Source organism: Grammomys surdaster, unplaced genomic scaffold (assembly GCF_004785775.1).
Source record: "Grammomys surdaster isolate TR1022 unplaced genomic scaffold, NIH_TR_1.0 62, whole genome shotgun sequence".
Taxonomy (NCBI): Eukaryota; Metazoa; Chordata; class Mammalia; order Rodentia; family Muridae; genus Grammomys; species Grammomys surdaster.
The window spans coordinates 7508619-7528029 of NW_021604564.1; the positions used below are offsets into that span (position 1 = coordinate 7508619).

General features: G+C 40.0%; 1 protein-coding gene across 4 annotated transcripts in view; it reads left to right on the top strand.

Moving 5' to 3' along the window:
- The window catches only part of Tbl1xr1 (transducin beta like 1 X-linked receptor 1), a 144155-nt gene extending 126169 nt beyond the window's left edge, over positions 1-17986 (top strand). For all 4 annotated transcript variants that reach the window (XM_028762950.1, XM_028762940.1, XM_028762959.1 and 1 more), the window contains 6 exons: positions 2845-2966; positions 3113-3187; positions 5515-5642; positions 6250-6415; positions 10873-10974; positions 11962-17986. In XM_028762950.1, coding sequence (XP_028618783.1) covers positions 2845-2966; positions 3113-3187; positions 5515-5642; positions 6250-6415; positions 10873-10974; positions 11962-11988 — 620 coding nt within the window. In that variant the 3' untranslated portion in view covers positions 11989-17986. The remainder of the gene's footprint in view (positions 1-2844; positions 2967-3112; positions 3188-5514; positions 5643-6249; positions 6416-10872; positions 10975-11961) is intronic.
- Positions 17987-19411: the final 1425 nt, after the last annotated feature.

Genomic DNA, 19411 nt, shown 5'->3' on the forward strand with positions numbered 1-19411 from the left:
GAACCTCTGAAGCTGTAAACCAGCCCCAATTAAATGTTGTTCTTATAAGAGTTGCCTTGGTCACGGTATCTGTTCACAGTAAATCCCTAACTAAGACACATGTCATGCAAGGGTCTGTCCCCATGTCCTGCTGATGTTTGTATTTTTTTCCATTAATTTATTTGTTCACTTTACATTCCAGTCACTGCCCCCCACCCCCCACCCCCCACACATATACACACAACCCCTCTCCTATCCTGTCTTCCCCTTCTCTAAGAAGGGGGCAGCCCCCTTTGAGTACCAACCCACCCAGGCACATCAGTTCACTGCAGGAGTAGGCATATCCTCTACTGAGCCAAACAAGGCAGCCCAGTTAGGGGTACAGGATCGACAGGCATGCAGCAGAGTCAGGGACAGCCCCTGCTCTAGTTGTTGGGGAACCCACATAACACCAAGCTGCATGTCTGCTACATGTGTGGTGGAGCCTAGGTCCAGATCATATATGTTCTATGTTTGGTGGTTCAGACTCTGAGAACTCCTAAGGATCCAGGTTTGTTGACTCTGTTGATTTTCCTATGGAATATCTCCCCTCTATGTACCTCAGTCCTTTGCCAAACTCTGCCACAAGACTCCCCGAGCTCCACCTAATGTTTGGCTGTGACTCTCTGCATTCCTTTCAGTCATCTGCTAGGTGGAGCCTCTCAGAGAACACTTACGCTAAGCTCCTGTCTACAAGCAGAACAGAGTATCATTAGTAGTGTTAAGGATTGGTTCTTACCGATGAGAAGGGTCTCAGTTTGAGTTAGTCAATGATTAGCCATTCCCTCCTTCTCTGCTCCATCTTTATTCTTGGCACTTCTTGTAGGCAGAACAGATTTTGGGTAGGGACTCCCAATGGAAAGAGTCCTGCCTGAGTAAAGGATATAGTTTCCCTTTTCCCCTGAACCCAAGGTATGTCTGTTTTAGTGTGGCTTGTGATTTGCCAGCTTCCTCTCAAGTTTGGAGGCCACGCAGGGTTTTAGAGGTCATGTCAGACATTTGCCCTTCTTCATATTTTTTTGTATAATTATCTATTTTCTAAAAGAATTAAAAATTCTAGCCTTCTCCTCTTTCTCCCTTATCTTCTACTTCTTAATATTAGAGTTATATTTTATTAAAAAATAAATTTAATATTTTAAAGAAGGATATTTTATGTTAATTTTACAATGTTCACTGAATCAAGATTTTGGCAGGAAGACAGTCTATACTTGGGAATCCAAGAAAGGGACTAAAGCAGAAGGATATCATTGTTGCAGTGATAGGATGAGGGAACATTAAAGGCAGTGAGGTCACCCAGAGAGATTGAAGATGCTGCCGTCCAGTGGGAACCTGAACCACTGGGAAGAGGTTGCCTAGTAATAGTAGGGACCATTGAGAAACCCAGACTGAGCTAGGGGTAGAAGCAATGATTCTCCTCCCACTTCCCTTGGGCTTCTGTTCCTCTCTCTGTGAAGCAAGCGCAGGACTAAGAAGGAAAAAGGGAAGTTATGAGAATTAGTCTCGTGGTTGGGGTGAGCCTGAGGGCAGACTAAAGTGAACAGGACAGCTTGCTTCACAGTGGATGCACCAAATATTTGCCAACAGTCACATGCTGCTGACCGGGGTGGGCACAGCCAGTAGGTGGCATCCTCCTGGAAGTTATACCTGGCCAAATGTGAGTGAAGTGATCCCAGAAAAGTAGATGGGGAAGGAAAGCATCCTTTACTTTCCTGTTTCTCCTTGTCTCTAAGTGGGGTTGACAGCCTTACCAAGGTTCAGAAAGTAGCTTTTTCTAGTGTTGTAGACCATGAGAATATGTTGTACTGAGGCTGAGTCTAAATGTCCTATTACTTCCCCTGTGAAACACCCTTCACCACAGCTGACTGGAGTATGAAGACAGTGTTCTCCCTGTGTTCACACTCAACCCAGTCACTTGTTATCCTTGCCTTGATCTGTGAGGCTAATATCACGGAACTATTCTGCTTGACGTAGGGGAAAGAAATATGTAATCCTCTTGGAGCTAAAATCCCTGCATACTAAGTCTTAGCCAACTTTTGGACATTTGAAGTTTCAAACTTTTTTTAAGAGTCACTTGATTTTTCTTAAGAAATTTTTTTTTTTTAAGGGAAACGTATTTGTCAATAACATTCATTGTTGTTGACAATGTGGATGGCTCTGATTCATTTATCTGACTTGTAGTTTGTAGCATTCTTTTGACATGCTTGCTTGGTCTTGGCAGCATCCTCAAGTACTAAGTGAAGTTTAGAGGTGGGGTATTAACCACAGCCTCTGAATGGAGGGCCACCGCACTAGGTTTAGTGATATGCTTAGTTTAAATCTCAGCAGTGATAGAACCAGAGGTTTCTATCCATTACACATGCAGGCAAATAAAATAGAAATAGAATGAGTTAATCACTGGGTTTGTTTTGTTTTTTGGGTTTTTTGTTTGTTTGTTTTTTGGTTATAAAAAAGAAAAGTCAAGCCTCCAGTTCACAGCATGAGTTATCCTGCACAGTGATCACACAGCTGAAAGTTATTAGCATTTTTGATCCCCCACCCCCACCCCAAAAGTTAAAGTAGGAGTTAGAGATGTTTTAATGGATAAGAACACCAGCTATTCTTCCAGAGTATCCAGGTTTAATTCCTAGCACCCGTGTGGCAGTTCACAATTTCTCAGTAACTCCAATTCCAGAGGATCTGACATACATTCTGGTAAAACTCCAGTGCACATATGAATGAGTGAGTGAATAGTAAAATCTTTAAGTACTGCTTAGGACATGCTTCAGAGCTAAAGCTCCTGGGTGACACACATGCTCAGTGCAGAACCCCACCTGTGTTCCTTTCTAGCCCCAGCACTGGATGTCGACTGGCAGAGCAACAACACCTTTGCATCCTGTAGTACGGATATGTGCATTCACGTCTGCAAACTAGGACAAGACAGACCTATCAAAACATTCCAGGGACACACGGTAAGAAGGCTTTTCCCTTCTAAAAATAGGTATTTTGAGTGAATAATCAAGTAATATTTCAGAATAGTTTTTAAATATGTATATTAAATATCAAGTAGTAGCCTGTTGTATAAAATGGAAATATAAATGTTTACTATTGTTTTTAGAATGAAGTAAACGCTATCAAATGGGACCCAACTGGCAATCTCCTAGCTTCCTGTTCAGATGACATGACATTAAAGGTAATTCAAATAGTGGGTGCTTTATGTCCCATGGGCATTTTAAGGTTTCTTTTTCCTTTCTTTTTTTTTGGGGGGGGGGGTGTCTCACTATATATCTCTGACTGTCTTGAAACTCAACTATGTAGACCAGGCTGGCCTTGAACTCCAGTGATTTTCCATCCCCTGCCTCTTGAGTGCTAGATAATGGCTTATACATGGCTTAAAGCTATATGTCCCCTTGCTATGTAAACCTAAATGAGGACTTTCTACCTTTTTAATGGTTAATCTTGTTTTCTCTGAAATGCTTATAGGAAATTCTATTAAAAGAATGGCTGTGCAGGTGGATTATGCTGCTGTATTTATCATAGTTCTCACTGGAGGTGAGGCAGTCGGGGCATAGATTAATCTATAAGAGACTTATGAAAATCTATACAATCAGAGAGGTTGTGAATTCTCTGTTGTCTTCAAACTGGAAGCCCAAGAAGGCTAGTGTCTTACTTGTCTTTTGTTATGCTAAGATACTATGATGAAGGTGACTTAGAACAGTTTATTGGGCCTGACAGTTTTAGACGGTGATTCCATGACCATGGCAAGGAGCAGGACAACAGGCAGACAGGCAAGGCATTGGCTCACATCAATAATCACAAGGCAGAGAGAGGGAGTGAAATGGGAATTTTATCAGTCTTTGAAGTAAAAGAGCCCATCCCCAGCAATACACATCGTCCAACAAGGCCATACCTCCTCATTATGCCAGAGTAGTTCCACCAACCAGGGACTAAGCATTTAAATATATGTCTATGGGGGCCATTCTTATTCAAACACCCATAGGCAGCCAGGTGGTTTCAAACTTGAAGCTCAAGTAGTGCCAGGGCTGTTGGGTAAGGCCCAGGCTGAAGGCAGAAAACCTGTATTTCAGCTCAATATTGAAGCTAGAGAAGATAGTGGTCGCTACCTACGTGAATGCTGTCCATCCACATAAAGAATGCAGTCTGCTTTCTTCTTACTGAGAGACATGAGGAAATAATACTTAACCAGATGTCTGAGTCTCCCATGACTTGGTCAAGGTGAGATAGGGAATTAACCATCCAGGAACACAGTGTGATGTGACTTCATCCCACAGGTAGTAAAAACATCATGTTGAGGTAAAGACCAACCTAGTGCTAGTCTTTGCAATGACTGAGCCTTTTCACTTCCTCATGCCACACATGCTCTACCGAAAACATTTTTTCTCAGCCTCAGTACCAGTGGACATAGTGACAACCCTTACAAATAGGGTAATCCTGCAGAAAAATAACTTGGTTTTCTATGAAAAGGCTAAGTGTTCCTTCCCCTCCCTTATCCTCCAGGATCAAATGGAGGACTCGTGTGTGCTAAGGAAGCATGACAATGCTGAACTGCACCTTTAGCCTTGTTTTTGTTGTGGTTGGTTTATTTTTTGTTGTTTTTGGTTTTGTGTGCCATAATCTCACTATGTAGCCCAGGCTGGCTTTGAATTTAAGATCCTGCACATCCTCAAGCACTGGGTATAGGACGATACCACTATACTGGCTTTCTTGTCTTTGTGTTTTCTTCTCATGCACATGCATTAAGGCTTATACTATGAAGGAATGCCAAAATTCAGAGAAACTTGTTTCATAAATTGAGCTGCAAGCTGAAGAGTCTGGAACTTTTTTCACACAACAAAGAATTTTGGGTCACAGAGGATTTCAAAGCAGGAATGAAATGGGTGGTGTGTTCTAAACAGCAGGCTATGTAGGATGATAAACCTCAAGAACCAGAGTTCCCTTGGTGAAGAAGATTCCCACAGTGGATAAAGAAATATGACAAGGGCTACAGGGTGATAGGTTAAGCAGTACCGAAAGCTTGAAAACAAAAACTAAGTCTTAGAACTGTGTGGTCAGCTTCATTTCTTAGGACTGTGAGCATCGGAGCTACAGAGTACTGTCATGTTCGTTTAGCTGTTTACTGCGTTTCAAGAGGGTGAATTACAGTTGGTTTTTGGTGTTTGTATTTGTGTGTTGGGAACTGAACCAGGGGCCTCACACAATGCTAAACCACTCACACATGTGCCCTTCCTCCTGTTGAATGACTGGAATCCTAGATCGAGGACTTTGGAAATGGTGAGATGAGTTAGTCCATTCAGCTTTCAAGTTCAGGAATATTTGTGAAGAATTAATAGATTTTTCTGAATCAAAGTTAAGTACATTCAACTACTTTTACATTTCTTTGTTGTAATTCTCTTGATGGTTTGCTGTGGGTTTTTTTTTTTTTCTTCTAACTTTAAAGATCGTGCTTTTAAAAGTATCTGTTGTACAGGAAACTATCACCTTTTTTTTCTTTTGGTTTAGATCTGGAGTATGAAGCAAGATAACTGTGTCCATGATTTGCAAGCACATAATAAAGAAATTTATACTATTAAATGGAGTCCAACAGGACCAGGGACAAATAATCCAAATGCCAACCTTATGCTAGCAAGGTGATGTGTCTGTTTCACTTTTCCTGTTGAGTCTCTCATGCATAAAAATTTTGGGAAAAATATGGTAGAAAACAGGGAGCATATTCTGAGGGGAATATATTTCAATGGAACCTATAAATATTTTAGGGCTTAATGCCTTTTTTTATATCTATTGATATAAAACACAATATGAATAAAACCCAGTAGTTATGCTTTGCTTATTGGCACATGCGTATAATCCAGCACTTAGGCCAGTGTGCCTAACATAGTAAGCCTGAAATCAACCTGGGCTCTATAGTGAGACTGTCTATTTCAGTTAAGGCATATCAATTGGGCATAGAATAATAAAAGTCTATTAGCATCTTTCTTTTTTAAAAAAGAGATAAATCCCAAAATATAATCAGTTTGGTGTTCAGAACCATGGACTAATAACCAGGATTGTTGGGAGTAAAATGACTGGGCAGAAGCCAGGACCTTGAGTCTTCCTGTTTCCCTTTCAGTTTCCACAATACTTGGGTTTTACCAGTGTAATCGACTAGCCACCAGGGTGGCAGAATGGGGGAGGCTGGAAGCGAGGCAGGGAGAGTATTTGATTACTTATGTAATTATCTTCCCTTTCCATTTTTAGTGCATCCTTTGATTCTACAGTTAGGTTATGGGACGTAGACCGAGGGATTTGCATCCATACTTTGACAAAACATCAAGAGCCCGTGTACAGTGTGGCTTTTAGTCCTGATGGCAGGTATCTGGCAAGTGGTTCTTTTGACAAGTGTGTGCACATCTGGAACACACAGGTATGTCCCATTAATTTAAGCTGCACTTACTAAGTTACAAGCATTTACCTATTTACTTACATTTCTGTTTTTCTTTATGTGACATCAATTTAATGCTTAGTTTTAAGAGTCTAAGAGCACTTTGGGACACTTTATAGCTGAATCAACACTGATTGAAAGTTGCATTTTTATGTGCAAAGTCAATTTAGAAATAGATCTCTGGTCTTACTGTTTTATTCTTCAACAGCATAGTAGATATGACATGAAGAAGCTTATGGTGAACTTGACATTTTTTGAGGACAAGATCTCCTGAGTGACTTAACACTTCCCTGCCTTTTCAGGGACAGTAAAGAGCTATCCTACAATAGAAGCCAGTATGTTACTTTTTTTTTTTTTTAATGTACACTATTGCTCTCTTCAGACAGACCATCAGAGGGCATCAGACTCCATTGCAGATGGTGGTAAGCCACCATGTGGTTTCTGGGAATTGAACTCAGGACCTCTGGAAGTGCTCTTAACCACTGAGTCATCTCTCCAGCCCCAGTGTGCTGCTTTTGCTTTAACTAATACATTGTAGGCAGCCATTTCCTGGTCTGCAGTGGATGTCCACCATAGTTTATTTGATGAGTTTATACCATCACATTTGAGTATTTTTAGTTAACTTGAATATCCAATGACTCAAGAAGGCCCACACCAAGGGGCTATTGGCCATCTTTGCCTTTATGGCCAACAGTGTTTTTATTTCCTAGCTTCTCTTTCATTCTTACTGCACAAAGCACCCTGCCTCTGGCTCCTTCTCAGCAGGAGTCCAGTTTCTAGATAGAGGATGATATTTCAGTGAGATTTCAAGCTTACATTATTATGGGAAATGAAGCTGACTATCCTTATGTACTTCAGTGTGTAGGCTGACTTAGGCAGTTTTGAAAATTCTGTACTATTCAAGATGCATCATCAGATAAATGAAGAGAGCAGAGGAAACATGTATACACAGTGGAATATTAGGTAGCCTTAGAGAAAAATTAACCATGATATTTTACACGGAAATTGGAGGAACTGGAAAGTATTGTTAAGCAAAATATGCCAGACTCAGAAAGACAAATACAACATGTTCCCTGTGGTGAGTATGCTACATTTTGGCGATTACTAATGTAAGTTGGAGTGCACATCATGTAACTATAGACAGGTTTATGAGAGAGATTAGAGAGGGGCTTTAATGGTGGGGGGGAGGATAACATGAGGCTGGGCTGGCAGCTGGGGGAAGTGAAGGTAGAGGTGGGCAAAGGGTCAGAGAGAGGAGCAGGAAACAGGCTTAATAAAAGCAAAGTATGTACAGAATGCCACAATGATGTTCTTTCATTTAAATGCTAGTTTTTAAAAGTAAAATTCAAGAGAATTTCTGCTTTATAGCCATAGGAGTTTATGGATGTCTAAAATAGTGGTTTGATTTATTTTGTTATTGGTGAAATATAATATTCTAAAAAAGGAATCAAACATTTTCTAATTCTTGTATGGACATTTGTTCAAATGTATGTGCACATCCATGTGTATATGTGTATGTGTATATTTGTTTGTGGATTCTCACAAAGGAAACTATGGGTTCATGAAGTGTTCATTCCCCGCTCCTACCAAGAGAACCCACACCAGTTTGCACTTCCAATTTTCCTCTTTCTTGAATTCTCAATCTGCCATGTTTCTGTGATTTGCTGAATGGCAAGGATTCCCTTGTCGTTTCTTAGTTACTGTGTTGAGTTGTACGTTGTGTTTGGAGTAGATGCAGCCCAGCTCCCCCACTCTTTGTTTATTCTGGGCATTCTTCTGTCTTGGCTGTGATCACAGTGGTCTTCCTTTCCAGTTGCTTCATGGAGAATTTACTATATCACTCTTTTAAATGAGTGCAGGTTGGTACTTTTTGTAGCATTATGTATTGTTGATATACAGTGTCCCTGGGTCTCTGATACAGTGTTTATGCTTGTCTTTGTTTGTGGTCCCTCTGGTATTGGTCAGTGTGGTATACGGTCTGGAAAGAGAGTTATCTTTATGCATTGGTAGGCGGGTGTTTTGGAGTGTTTCATGGTCCCCTTACTGTTATTACATGGACCAAGTTTGTAATTTGTGTGCATGATTGGCTTGCTGCTTGCTTCTTGCCTCAGAGACCTCAGTGGTGCCCAGTAAGCGCCCTGTACTGAGTTGCATCTCTAGCCCCCAGTTCTCTTTTGTACGGTCAGTACTTCTGTGCATAGCTGAATTCACAGTCACAGGCCTACTCACTGTCCACATGATGTATCTTGATCCTTGCCATTCTTCAGATTTTCTGTTCTTGGTACTTTAGTCTTCAGCATTTCCCAAAATAAATAACAGTACGTTTCAGGATTTGATTGATCCCTAAGTTTACAGGTTACCTTTCATTCATTACCCAGGAATGTGCTATATCTGTTTGTCTGTCTATCTTTTCAATAAATACTTATTCTTTGTAGTTGTTGTTAAATATTTTTCCAGTGGGAATTCATTGTGACAAAATAAATTTAGTGAAATGGAGCTCACTTAAGGTACATGGTCAGCTGTCTGCTGTTTGGAACTGTTTTACCTTTTGAAAGTTCAGTGTGAAATGGTAGATGGCATCTGGTGTCATTCCTTCATGTTGCTCACAGTGTGCCTCCTGTGGGTATGACAGGAATTCTAGCATACAGGTCAGATGATGTGACCCACTAACCCTCTCTGTTATAGTTCTGTCTACTTAGACTTGTTTGGGTTCATTATTGTTCTGTTTGAACTTGGAGATAGATTGGTACCTGTCCTTAAGGTGGGTAGGTAGATCGGTAGTTTGGGCAGGCAGGTGGCCATTTGTTTGACCTCATATTCATCCACAGGGTTTGTCCTACTCACTTCCTTTGGACTGACTGCTCCTTCCTTTCCTCTACTCAGATTTTTCTTTAGTCTGCAATCCTGAAAACTCTTAAGGACAAAAATTTTTCAAATTTCAATCAAATTTCTGATCCCACTTCATCTGTGGTGTGACATCTGTGGTTTCCACATGGTATTGGGCTGGATTGGAACAGGAACTACCTGAGCAACTCGTACTATCTAGCTGCCACTGCGTGTCCTCTGCCCTCTGCCTGCTGCTTCACACAATAGTGCATGTCTGGTCTGAATTTAGTTCTATAACAACCGAAGTTTTGGCTTTGTTGAAAAAATAAAATTGCTATACTTGAATTCAGCTAAGACAATGGGATTGTTCACATTCCTGGACACGTTTTTAAGGAACTTCCATAAGTTGTCTTCCTTTTAAGAGGACCATGTACACCTTTTCTTCCTTTATCTTTTTTGGACTGTCTCTGGACTACTCACACTACTCTAGGAAACATGCTGTAAACAGCATGAACACAATGTCTTTTTTAATTTTTTATTTATTTATTTATTTATTTATTTATTTATTTATTTATTTTTGTTTTTTTGAGACAGGGTTTCTCTGTGTAGCCCTGGCTGTCCTGGAACTCACTCTGTAGACCAGGTTGGCCTCGAACTCAGAAATCCGCCTGCCTCTGCCTCCCAAGTGCTGGGATTAAAGGCGTGCACCACTACTGCCCAGCAGTTATACAGGCTCCCCCCCTTTTAATTTTTACACTTCGTCTTTGTGATGTATTTTTTTTTTTGTAGGCAAAATGCATATGCCCCTTAGTGACAAGTATGCTTCATATTCTGCATTCACTGTTCATTGTAGGTATTGTTTCAAAGAAGCTAAAAATCCTTGTGAGGAATGGTCACCAACACTAGAAAAGCATTTTGTGCTGAAGCCATCCTTTGAGGGTAGTCTGATAACATTTGTGAAAATGTTACTGCAGAATTATTATTTCTGGAGGTTTAGAACCTACCTATATTGTCACTTGAAACCAAGTCCCACCTCTGATTGCTAGAAAATTAATGCATCATCATATTTTTGATTCATTCTCAGACCCAATCTATTTATAAATTCTTTTGTCTTTGACAGTTTATTTTCAGCTCATATACTGCCTTTTAATTATTTATACTAAGTCTATATGGATTACTATAATTCTGTAGTAGCCTCTTAAGTAAGTCTTCTCCTCCCTCCCCCTTTTCCTCTCTTCCCAGTCTTTTCCAATTAAAAATTACTATATAGTAACTATACATAATAACATGTTTCATCATGATATGCTTAAATGATACAGTGTACTTTGAGCAGCCCTCCTCCACCATTCTCTTGTCCCACTCCCACTGATTCCCTCCTCCCATTTGGTTCTCTTTGTCTAACAGCATCTGGGGGATTGGAATAGAGTACTTATGGGAGCACAACTTACCACTCGGTACACCACTGAAGAAAATGTCTCTTCCTCCTCTAGCAACCATTAACTACTTAGAGATCCTCAAGGAGGGGTGGAGGTGGGAATGGGGTTTGCTGGATCCCTTTCCCACATTACAGGTTTCTATAATGATACTTAGGATTCTGTTTTTCATATTTTTAGACAGGTGCTCTAGTTCACAGTTACAGGGGAACAGGTGGGATTTTTGAAGTTTGCTGGAATGCAGCAGGAGACAAAGTTGGAGCAAGTGCTTCGGATGGTTCAGTGAGTATGCTCATGAATTTTTAAAGAGAAGGGGACATCTTTAGGTTCACAGTCGTGTTTGTATTTTCAAAATAACAAATTTTGGTTAAGGTATCAACACCATTCCCAACACCCCTCCCTAGGCTGTGTGCTGAATATGCTCATTATATTTGTGTAAGTAAAACTTAGGAGTGACTTTGTCAAAGAGGCTTCATAAACAAGTAATGAGCAGTTTTCAATGTAAACCTTCCATTTGTGGAATTAAATGTAATGAAGTATCTCTTGCTAAGTGGCTTTTTGTTTGTTTGTTTGTTTTTGTTATTTTGAGACGGGGTTTCTCTGTGTAGCCCTGGCTGTCCTGGAACTCACTCTGTAGACCAGGTTGGCCTCGAACTCAGAAATCGGCCTGCCTCTGCCTTCCAAGTGCTAGGATTAAAGGCGTGTGCCACCACTGCCTGGCAACTAAGTGGCATTTTGGAGGCCCTTTCCCCCACTCTCCTCTCAGTAGAGGAGTGTTGGAGGTTGAAGAATGGAGGCTGATTTCTGCCGGGAGATATTTGGTACTGACTATCAGGATGTTGTTTGTAGGTTGTTGGGAAAAAAAACGGTAGTGTGGCCTCTACCGTTTTAAGGCAGGGAAAGTTAGAGAGAGAAAAGCTGAGCTGTCGGATGGGATGGCCCCATAGCTCCTGGTGTCTTCTGTTCAGATCCGAGAGTTAGAAACAGTCTGCTCTCTATTTTTGCCATGCCCTTTTTACTGACTATAAAGACTAATTACTAAAACTTAGAGCAGCATTTCTCAGTTATTGTAGCTCGAGAGGGCTCACATCACCATATAGTGACCTGATCTCCTTCTGTTAAGGTTTCCTTCCAGGATTTGTTACTTTGAATTTAATGAATTTGCATCTTAGAAATAGATTGTAAATTACACTGTACTCTTTATAGAAGTCTAGCTTGCAGTTTAAGGTAGATTTCTTGATACTGGCTGACTGTTGTCATCTCTTACAGGTTTGTGTCTTAGACCTTCGGAAATAGCGTTACTAGTTGGAAGCCATGGACCGACTATGAATGTGTACATAGCCACAAGACTATCCCTGACCCACATACTGCTATAGTCCTACTTGAACCATGGCCAGTCCACTACAGCCAAATCTAAGAGAAGTATATACATGCAGTATATATGAACACAGCTGTACCCTGAAGATGACAGTCTCATCCCAGCTTGTGAATTCTGCTCACCAAGTGCTGGGATCTAACCTGCTGTGCCCCTAAGTAGCGTTTAGAAGTTTGGATATGAAAACCAGAAGAGAAGGAATATGCGTTATAAGAGCAAACCACATATGTCCCAGTTTTGAATATTAATGACAGCCTTGTTTGAATATTAATGACAGCCTTGTTTCTCCCCTTTGAATCAGCAGACACCATGGATTATATTCTTTTTCCCCTTCAGTAGTGCGCAGTTTGTATGTACAGAGAACATGGACTTAACAAAAGCTTGCGGCAGTAGTTGGTTCTTGTTTCCAAGTTTGTTTTGGTTTAGATTACGGATGCATGAAGTAAGGGAGTGAATCATTTTCTTGCTTTTTTTTTTTTTTCCCCTCACCTTTTAAACAACAACAACAAAAAAATCTTAAAAATATTTTACTGCATTCTTTGGAAGAGGTAGATGTTTGGTCCATTTGATGGCTCCCAGAGCATGTCCTCAATAGGTGCATATTGTGGCGGGAATTGGAATAATAGGAAACTCCATGACTTCCAGGCTGCCACTCTCTGAGACACATCAGCAAAGGGTGTTATGTTATCTTTGTTTTGGGTTTTTTGTTTTAGTTCTTTTTATGTGTGTGTGTGCTTGTGTATGTGTGTGTGAGAGAGAAGAGAGATAGCTTAAATAAAATAGGTTTTTTTTTGGGGGGGGTACATATTTCTGCCAATTAAAGACTACAAGGGCACAACCTTTTTTTTTTTTTCATTTTTTTCTTTTTTTTAATACCATAAAGAAGAGACTTTAAGAGAAAAATCTTCCAATGTTTTGTAGCCATAACTAAATTATGGTTAAAATGTGCACTATTGTGAGAAGGAGCAACATAGTTTGGGGCTTTTATTTTATTTTTTATTTTTTATTTTACCATTTGTCTGTTTTACTTTGTTTCTTAAGAGATTAAAATCTTTCTGGATAAGGATTAGCTTCTCAAAGTGTCCATCATTCTGTATAGAAGCTTAAATATGTAATGTAACCAGATTCCAGTATTAAAAAATCTCTCATGTTTTCTTTTTACAAAGCAAGATTACAGCATATAGCACTGCCATTACATGGCTAAATGTTTGCTACCTTAGTTTTAAAAACAGTTTTTAAAGGCTTGCTTTGAGGTATTTTGAATAGCAGTGATGGAGAATTTAGGAGAAGTGTGGCTGAGGCTAGCCCTCTGCCTGCATCTATGGCATCAAAGCTGCACTTTGTCAAGCACCGTAGATCTAAGCTGCTGCTTTTCCAATAATCACTACTATTATCATGTCTTTTACTCTCGATTATATCAAGTATTTTTTTTTTAAAGATCTCTTATGTTCAGCTAAAAGTAAAATATACCTACAAATGTTCACCAGAGGCTGTGTTTTTGAAGGTGGTTAACAGGACAGTCGATATTAACAAAAGAACCCAGGAATGTTGTTTCTGAAGAGAAAGAACAGTTGTCAAATTTATATCTTTAAATTTTTAATTAAGAAATTACTTAGCAAATTTATAACACTATTTGTGTCAATAGTTATTTTGAGGCCTTTGACTCCTAAATTCCACCCTGTGTTCTACGAAGCAGCTCTAGCCCAGCCCCTAGCTTTGATGCTCTGTATTTGCTGCCTTGCTCTTTACAAAACAGCGTTGATTGACGCAGGTCATGGCTTCACTAAGGTAGGGTGGCATTTGCTTTTGGTAAAGAGGATGAATACACTTAAATTTTACCGTATGTCGTTATATGTAGCCCACTGCTGTCAGTGGGGACTGTGATACTGTAAGAATAGTAAGAGTTGTATCCAGAGAGGCCGTCATCTATGGTTTTGTGCCAGGTGGTTTTAGGGTTCGATCACATTGAGATATTTAGAACCCATTGCTCTGTGGCTCTGTAGGAATTCTAAAATGCTGAGTGTCTGGCACTTGAGATGTTGCTTTTACTGCACATCTGTTGGCCTCTGTTGTTTAAAAAATAATAATAAAAATTAAAAAACTGTGCAATAATTTTTAAATGTGCTCCCAGGAATAGACACAAACGTTTTGAGTATGCCTAAGCTGCATTTCCTTCAGCAATGCATTTGTCAATTGCACTGAATCTGAACCTGAAAGTCAGAGGTGATTGTTGATAGTGCTTTTGTATTTTGATATGGACATTTTATTCATTTGCATACAGTCATTGACATTCTTCCCAGCTGATTCAAAGACAGTCACAAATTCCTGAAATACAGCTGCCAAAATGACAGCTGAATTTTTTGATATTGTCTTGCTTTCTGTTGGGTGTATGTTTATTGGTTTGGTTTTTGTTGTTGTTGTTTTGTTTTATCTTTTTCCTATTTCTTTGACTATTTTACTACAGCACACTAGCTGTGATAGATTGTCTGATAGGCGATAAGTGCAGAGCTTTGCTATCCCAAAGTCTCTGGTCTTTCCCTCGAAGATGTGGCGGAAGACGTCCACCTTTAGGCTGGTTCTCCGTGAGCGTAGGACTGTGTGCTTTGCTGCTGTTCTCACTGTCACTGTAGCCTGCTGACGTGCCACAATGCTGCTCCACAGACACCACACCATGTCTTCACCCGAGCAGTCAGATGATCACCAGAGACCACACTTGAGTGTGTCAAGTGCTGTCATGGGGTTCTCACTTTCCTTCTTGTCTTTTTCTGAGGATTGGCTCTGAAGATCCAGAGTCCAGTAGTCTTTCTATGGAGTTCATTTAGATCATTGTTTTATATGCTACTATCAGGAAGACAGTAGGAGGCTTAAATGATTATCATTGGTTAAAGTAGAGCGGAGAGAGCAGCGGCCACCCTCGAAGGGCATGAAGGAACCAGTGTTCTCCGTGCGGGAGACCCTTGGGGACTTAGGTTTACCCCACTCCTGTTTTCCATGATCAAGTAATATCATTGACTTTCAAATGGTTTAGGAGTGGTGACTGGAATAGGTCTTAGAGTGTAGCAAATTCTGTTTTCATGAGTTATCCTCTAGGTGAGTATGTTTTAGGATTAAACACCTTTTACAGATACTGAAAGTGCCTCCTTTTGTGGAATACAAAAACAAATTATGGTGCAAAAAGTAATCAATAGATTGAATCACATGAAGGGTTTTTTGCTTTTTGACATAAAGATGTCAAGAGACAGGCCAAAGATTTGTCCTTTTCACTTATAAAGCACTCCTTTTTTTTTCCTTAAGATTCTTCCTGTCGATCAGATTTAATGAAAGAGTACTATTTTTAAGGAGCTATCTGTTTATGTAGAATGATTTTGTTAAAAGGGTAATGTAAACTATGAATGAGGCACAGAGGCCCGCAGAGGACTGGGCCTTTTGCTATTTAAAGGAATCACGGATGACCAGGCTTCTGTAAGCACACACGGCAAGTAGAGAAACCATCTCAGACAGTGCTGTCTCGCTCTCTTAAATACCATTTACACTTTTGTAAGCGCACTGCACATTTCCACAGAAGCTGGATTCTCAGGAGCTCAGAGCAGCACTTGCACAGTTGCTGCAGAAATCCTGCCTCCGTGGACCAACATCGTGGCACAGCAGCAAAAGCGAGCATATGGGGGCTAGCAGCCAGCCTACAGAGACCCTGGGGGTGGTTTTCTGTTTGTTTTTCATTCCCTCCTTTTGTCTGAAGTTATCAGGGAGGGATCAGTAATAGCTCTGAAGTGTCACATTTAATATCAGTCTTTTAATACACAATCCTAGTCAAATGTAGGAGAGAAAAAAAGGGGGGAGTGCTCACATTTTTTTAAATTCGCTCATTTAGAATCTGGTGTCTATAGCAGTTCTGAGGTGTCCATGGTAGTCTTTATTTCTGCCCTTCTGTGACAGTGTTGAAGCAGGATGAATAAGTAGGCTTTTTCTTTTCTTTCTTTAACCTAGTAAGGTGTTTCATATTTTCTTTGGAATTTCTGGATAAGTTTGAGGAAACATTGTGCATGTTCTATCTGGTGTGCTTTTCTTATCTCATTACAAACAGGCAGACTTCATTGTGTCTCTCTGCCATCCTTAAAAACAAAAGTAATTTTCTTTCCTGGCTTTGACATTGTTGCTATATATATATAATGTTTTCATTTGAGTTTTGCAAATCCTTTGGGTCTAATTCTGTGAGCCTTAGCACTGGGTGATGAGGTCTGCAGCCTTTCTTTAGTTCCACAGTTAACCTTAAAGCTGTTGTAGATTTGTAAACCAGCCCATGACAATTTTTTTGTACATGCTTAAGAACTTCATTGTTCAATTTTCATGATGATTGTGTAAGGAAGACTGATACAGATATCTATCTCTCCTGGACCATGTCAATGACACTTATGATGTATTTTGGTTCTACATCACAGTGATTTGTCCCCAATGACCCTTTGACCCTTTCCAGGCACATTTTATGTGTGTGTGTGTGTGTGTGTGTATTGTTGTTCCAGTTTTCCCTTTGCATTGTATTGCTTTGACAACTGTAATTTGAATCAGATCTGAAAGAGGTCCAGAATAAAATATATTTTGATATTATGTTGGCTGTGTATATATATGAAACCTTTGATATCTATGTGGTTTGTATAGACTATTTAGTCAAGTAAAAAGAGGGATGGTGTTTGTTTACAATTTCTTGTTTACATTCAATTGCTTTTATCCTCCACTATTCAGTGTAGAATAAATGATTTTGCTCCAAGAGTCTTCCGTACTACAACCTATCTGTCCTAGCTCTTACCATCTCCAGTGAATATAACTGCCATGGGAATCACTGTTTTCATAAACATTGTTTCCAAGATATATACTTTAAAGAAGCCCATAGATGAAATTAAAGTTTTTGCTATTTTATTACTTCTTGCAAGGGATAAGATTTTTTAAAATGAAGGGATTATTTTCTATATTTGTTAAATAATAGCATGTAATCAGCTAAGGATAATGATGATTCCTGAGTGATTTTGAAATACTGATAGTTTATTTAGAGGATTTTACACATGAACTAAGACTGCAGATTCACTGTTAGCTTAGCATCCAGTGGCACAAGGCACACCAAGTATGTGGCTGAGGGCTTTCAGTGCAGGAGCTCTTCCTTCTGCTGCTCTCCTGGCTGTGCCAACCAAACGTACTGCAGTGGTTTCCACCAGTACCTCATTCATTGCACTACAGACCTAGCAACCGATGAGGAACACCCCAAGGCACCATACAGCCTCACTGTCAACTCTTGTAGTTGGTTACCTTGGTCAAGTTGCCTTCTTTATGCCCTCTGCCTTTCTTGTGTTTCCTTGGTAGATACAGGCAGCTATATCCTTGTCCTGCCCTCACAAATGCTAAAGCTGACAACCTTTAGTTTTCAAGGGGTTCATTTCTATTGCATGGCATAGGTTGTTAATGATGTTCTGTTTTTACAATTTCCAGAAAGCATTGGGCTGCCAAGGATTAGAATCCATCTGAGCCCAAAGTTAAGCAGAAGTTCATTGAGCCACCACTGCAGGGAGGTTACTTTTGATTTCATAGTTCTCATACTTTATCATGAATTAGATTTCTTACCTATTATAATATGTAGCTGACTAAGGTTCACTGCTTTATTTTTTTTCCTGTATATTCATCAGAAAACTACAGTAGAGGAAAAGCCATTATGAACACTTGGTTTTGTGGTGCTTTTCTCTGCTGTATCAAGGCTCTGTCACCAGTGAAAATGTTAACCCTATACTACCTTTCCCTGCATGCTTCTTTAAATGTCATCTACCTATGTTTAATTGTCCTAACTTGTAATATTTTTGTATTAAATTTTTTAGGAGTTCCTTGTAATTTCTTTATAATTTAAAATATATTAAACACAAAGTGTTTAGTAAAGTACAGATGACAATTACTAACGTTTCTTGGTTGTTGGGTCTGTATGATCAGGTGGGAAGGAAATTTTCACTTTTAAGAACAGACCAGTGGGATGGATTCACCACTGGAAAAAAAAATGACAACTATTTAATTAAAAATAATGAACCAGTACACTGTCAGAGTAGGCTGTCCTACAACATGCTACCCTGCTGGCCAGGAAAAGCACAGGCTGAGTTATACTGCCATGGAGAAACCAAGCTCCTGCAAACCTGAGAGCCAGACATACCAGTTCCAGAGTCTCCCATAACCCAGGAAAGTAAGGCACCAGTGCACTGCCAGAAGCTTGCCTTTGTATCACCCATGTCACAGATACCGTTGTCATGTGAGGAGACTCACAGGGAGAGGAGGCCAGACAAGCACCTACATGTTTGGTGGAGACAAAGAGCAGAGTTATCAGAGCAAATCTAGTTTGCATGAGCATGCCTGTAAGCAGAGTGGCCAGATACACAATCCTAGCACTTGGGAAGTGGAGTCGGGAAGTTCAGTTCAAGTCCAGTCTGAGGCCAGCCTAGGCTACATGAGATCCTGTCTCCCTCCCTCATCCCAAAATAAGGAAGATGAACCTGTGTAGTACTAGTCTTAATATTTCCAGCTGGGTTGGCTAGTATATTTTAAGGTGCAGTAATAAGCATAGACATGGGACATGGACTAACGTCATTCAGATATGAGTAGTGACAGACATAAGTTAATCTTAACTTAAAAAATAAAGTGTACCTGAAATTTGCATTAAGATTCTTTTAAACGTGAAATGGCTGGCTCACCTCTGACCTAATAGGGAGCAATATGATCACAGTGAGTGTGCTTTCCTCCCTGAGCTTGTGGAAGGCTGACTGTGGGGTGAGGCTATTTTTGGCATTCAGTTGACTGCAGGCCATGCATACAAAGAAACTAAAATATAAAATATAATAACAGATCTGATCCTAAGCCTCAACTAGTTCCTCATACCCACTGTTAGCAGTTCTATGTGTTCTTCAAAACAGTGTCAGTGTACAATTTCTAAACTGGCCTTTATATGAGATACCTAGAGACTTTGGTATCCTTTCTCCAGATGTAGCATATTCTGCTTGTCTGTTCAGCTCCACCTTCATGACTGACATGCTTTCTTATCTGTAAAATGGTACTAGAAGTAGGTACTTGCGTAGATTGGCCATGAAGTTTGTAATCCATCTGAAACCCTTAGAGAACAGTACGTGTAAACCACACTGTACTGCTGTTTTTAAGTAATTTTATTTGGTATATGAGTAGAAGTGCTACCAGCATGTGTATGGAAGTCAAATGACAACTTTTGGGAGTTGGTTTTCCTCCAACTTGGTTTATTTTGTTTTTGAGATTATGTATTGGGGTTCTCTAGAGCCTCTCCCTCTCTCTCTCTCCCTCCCTCCCTTGACA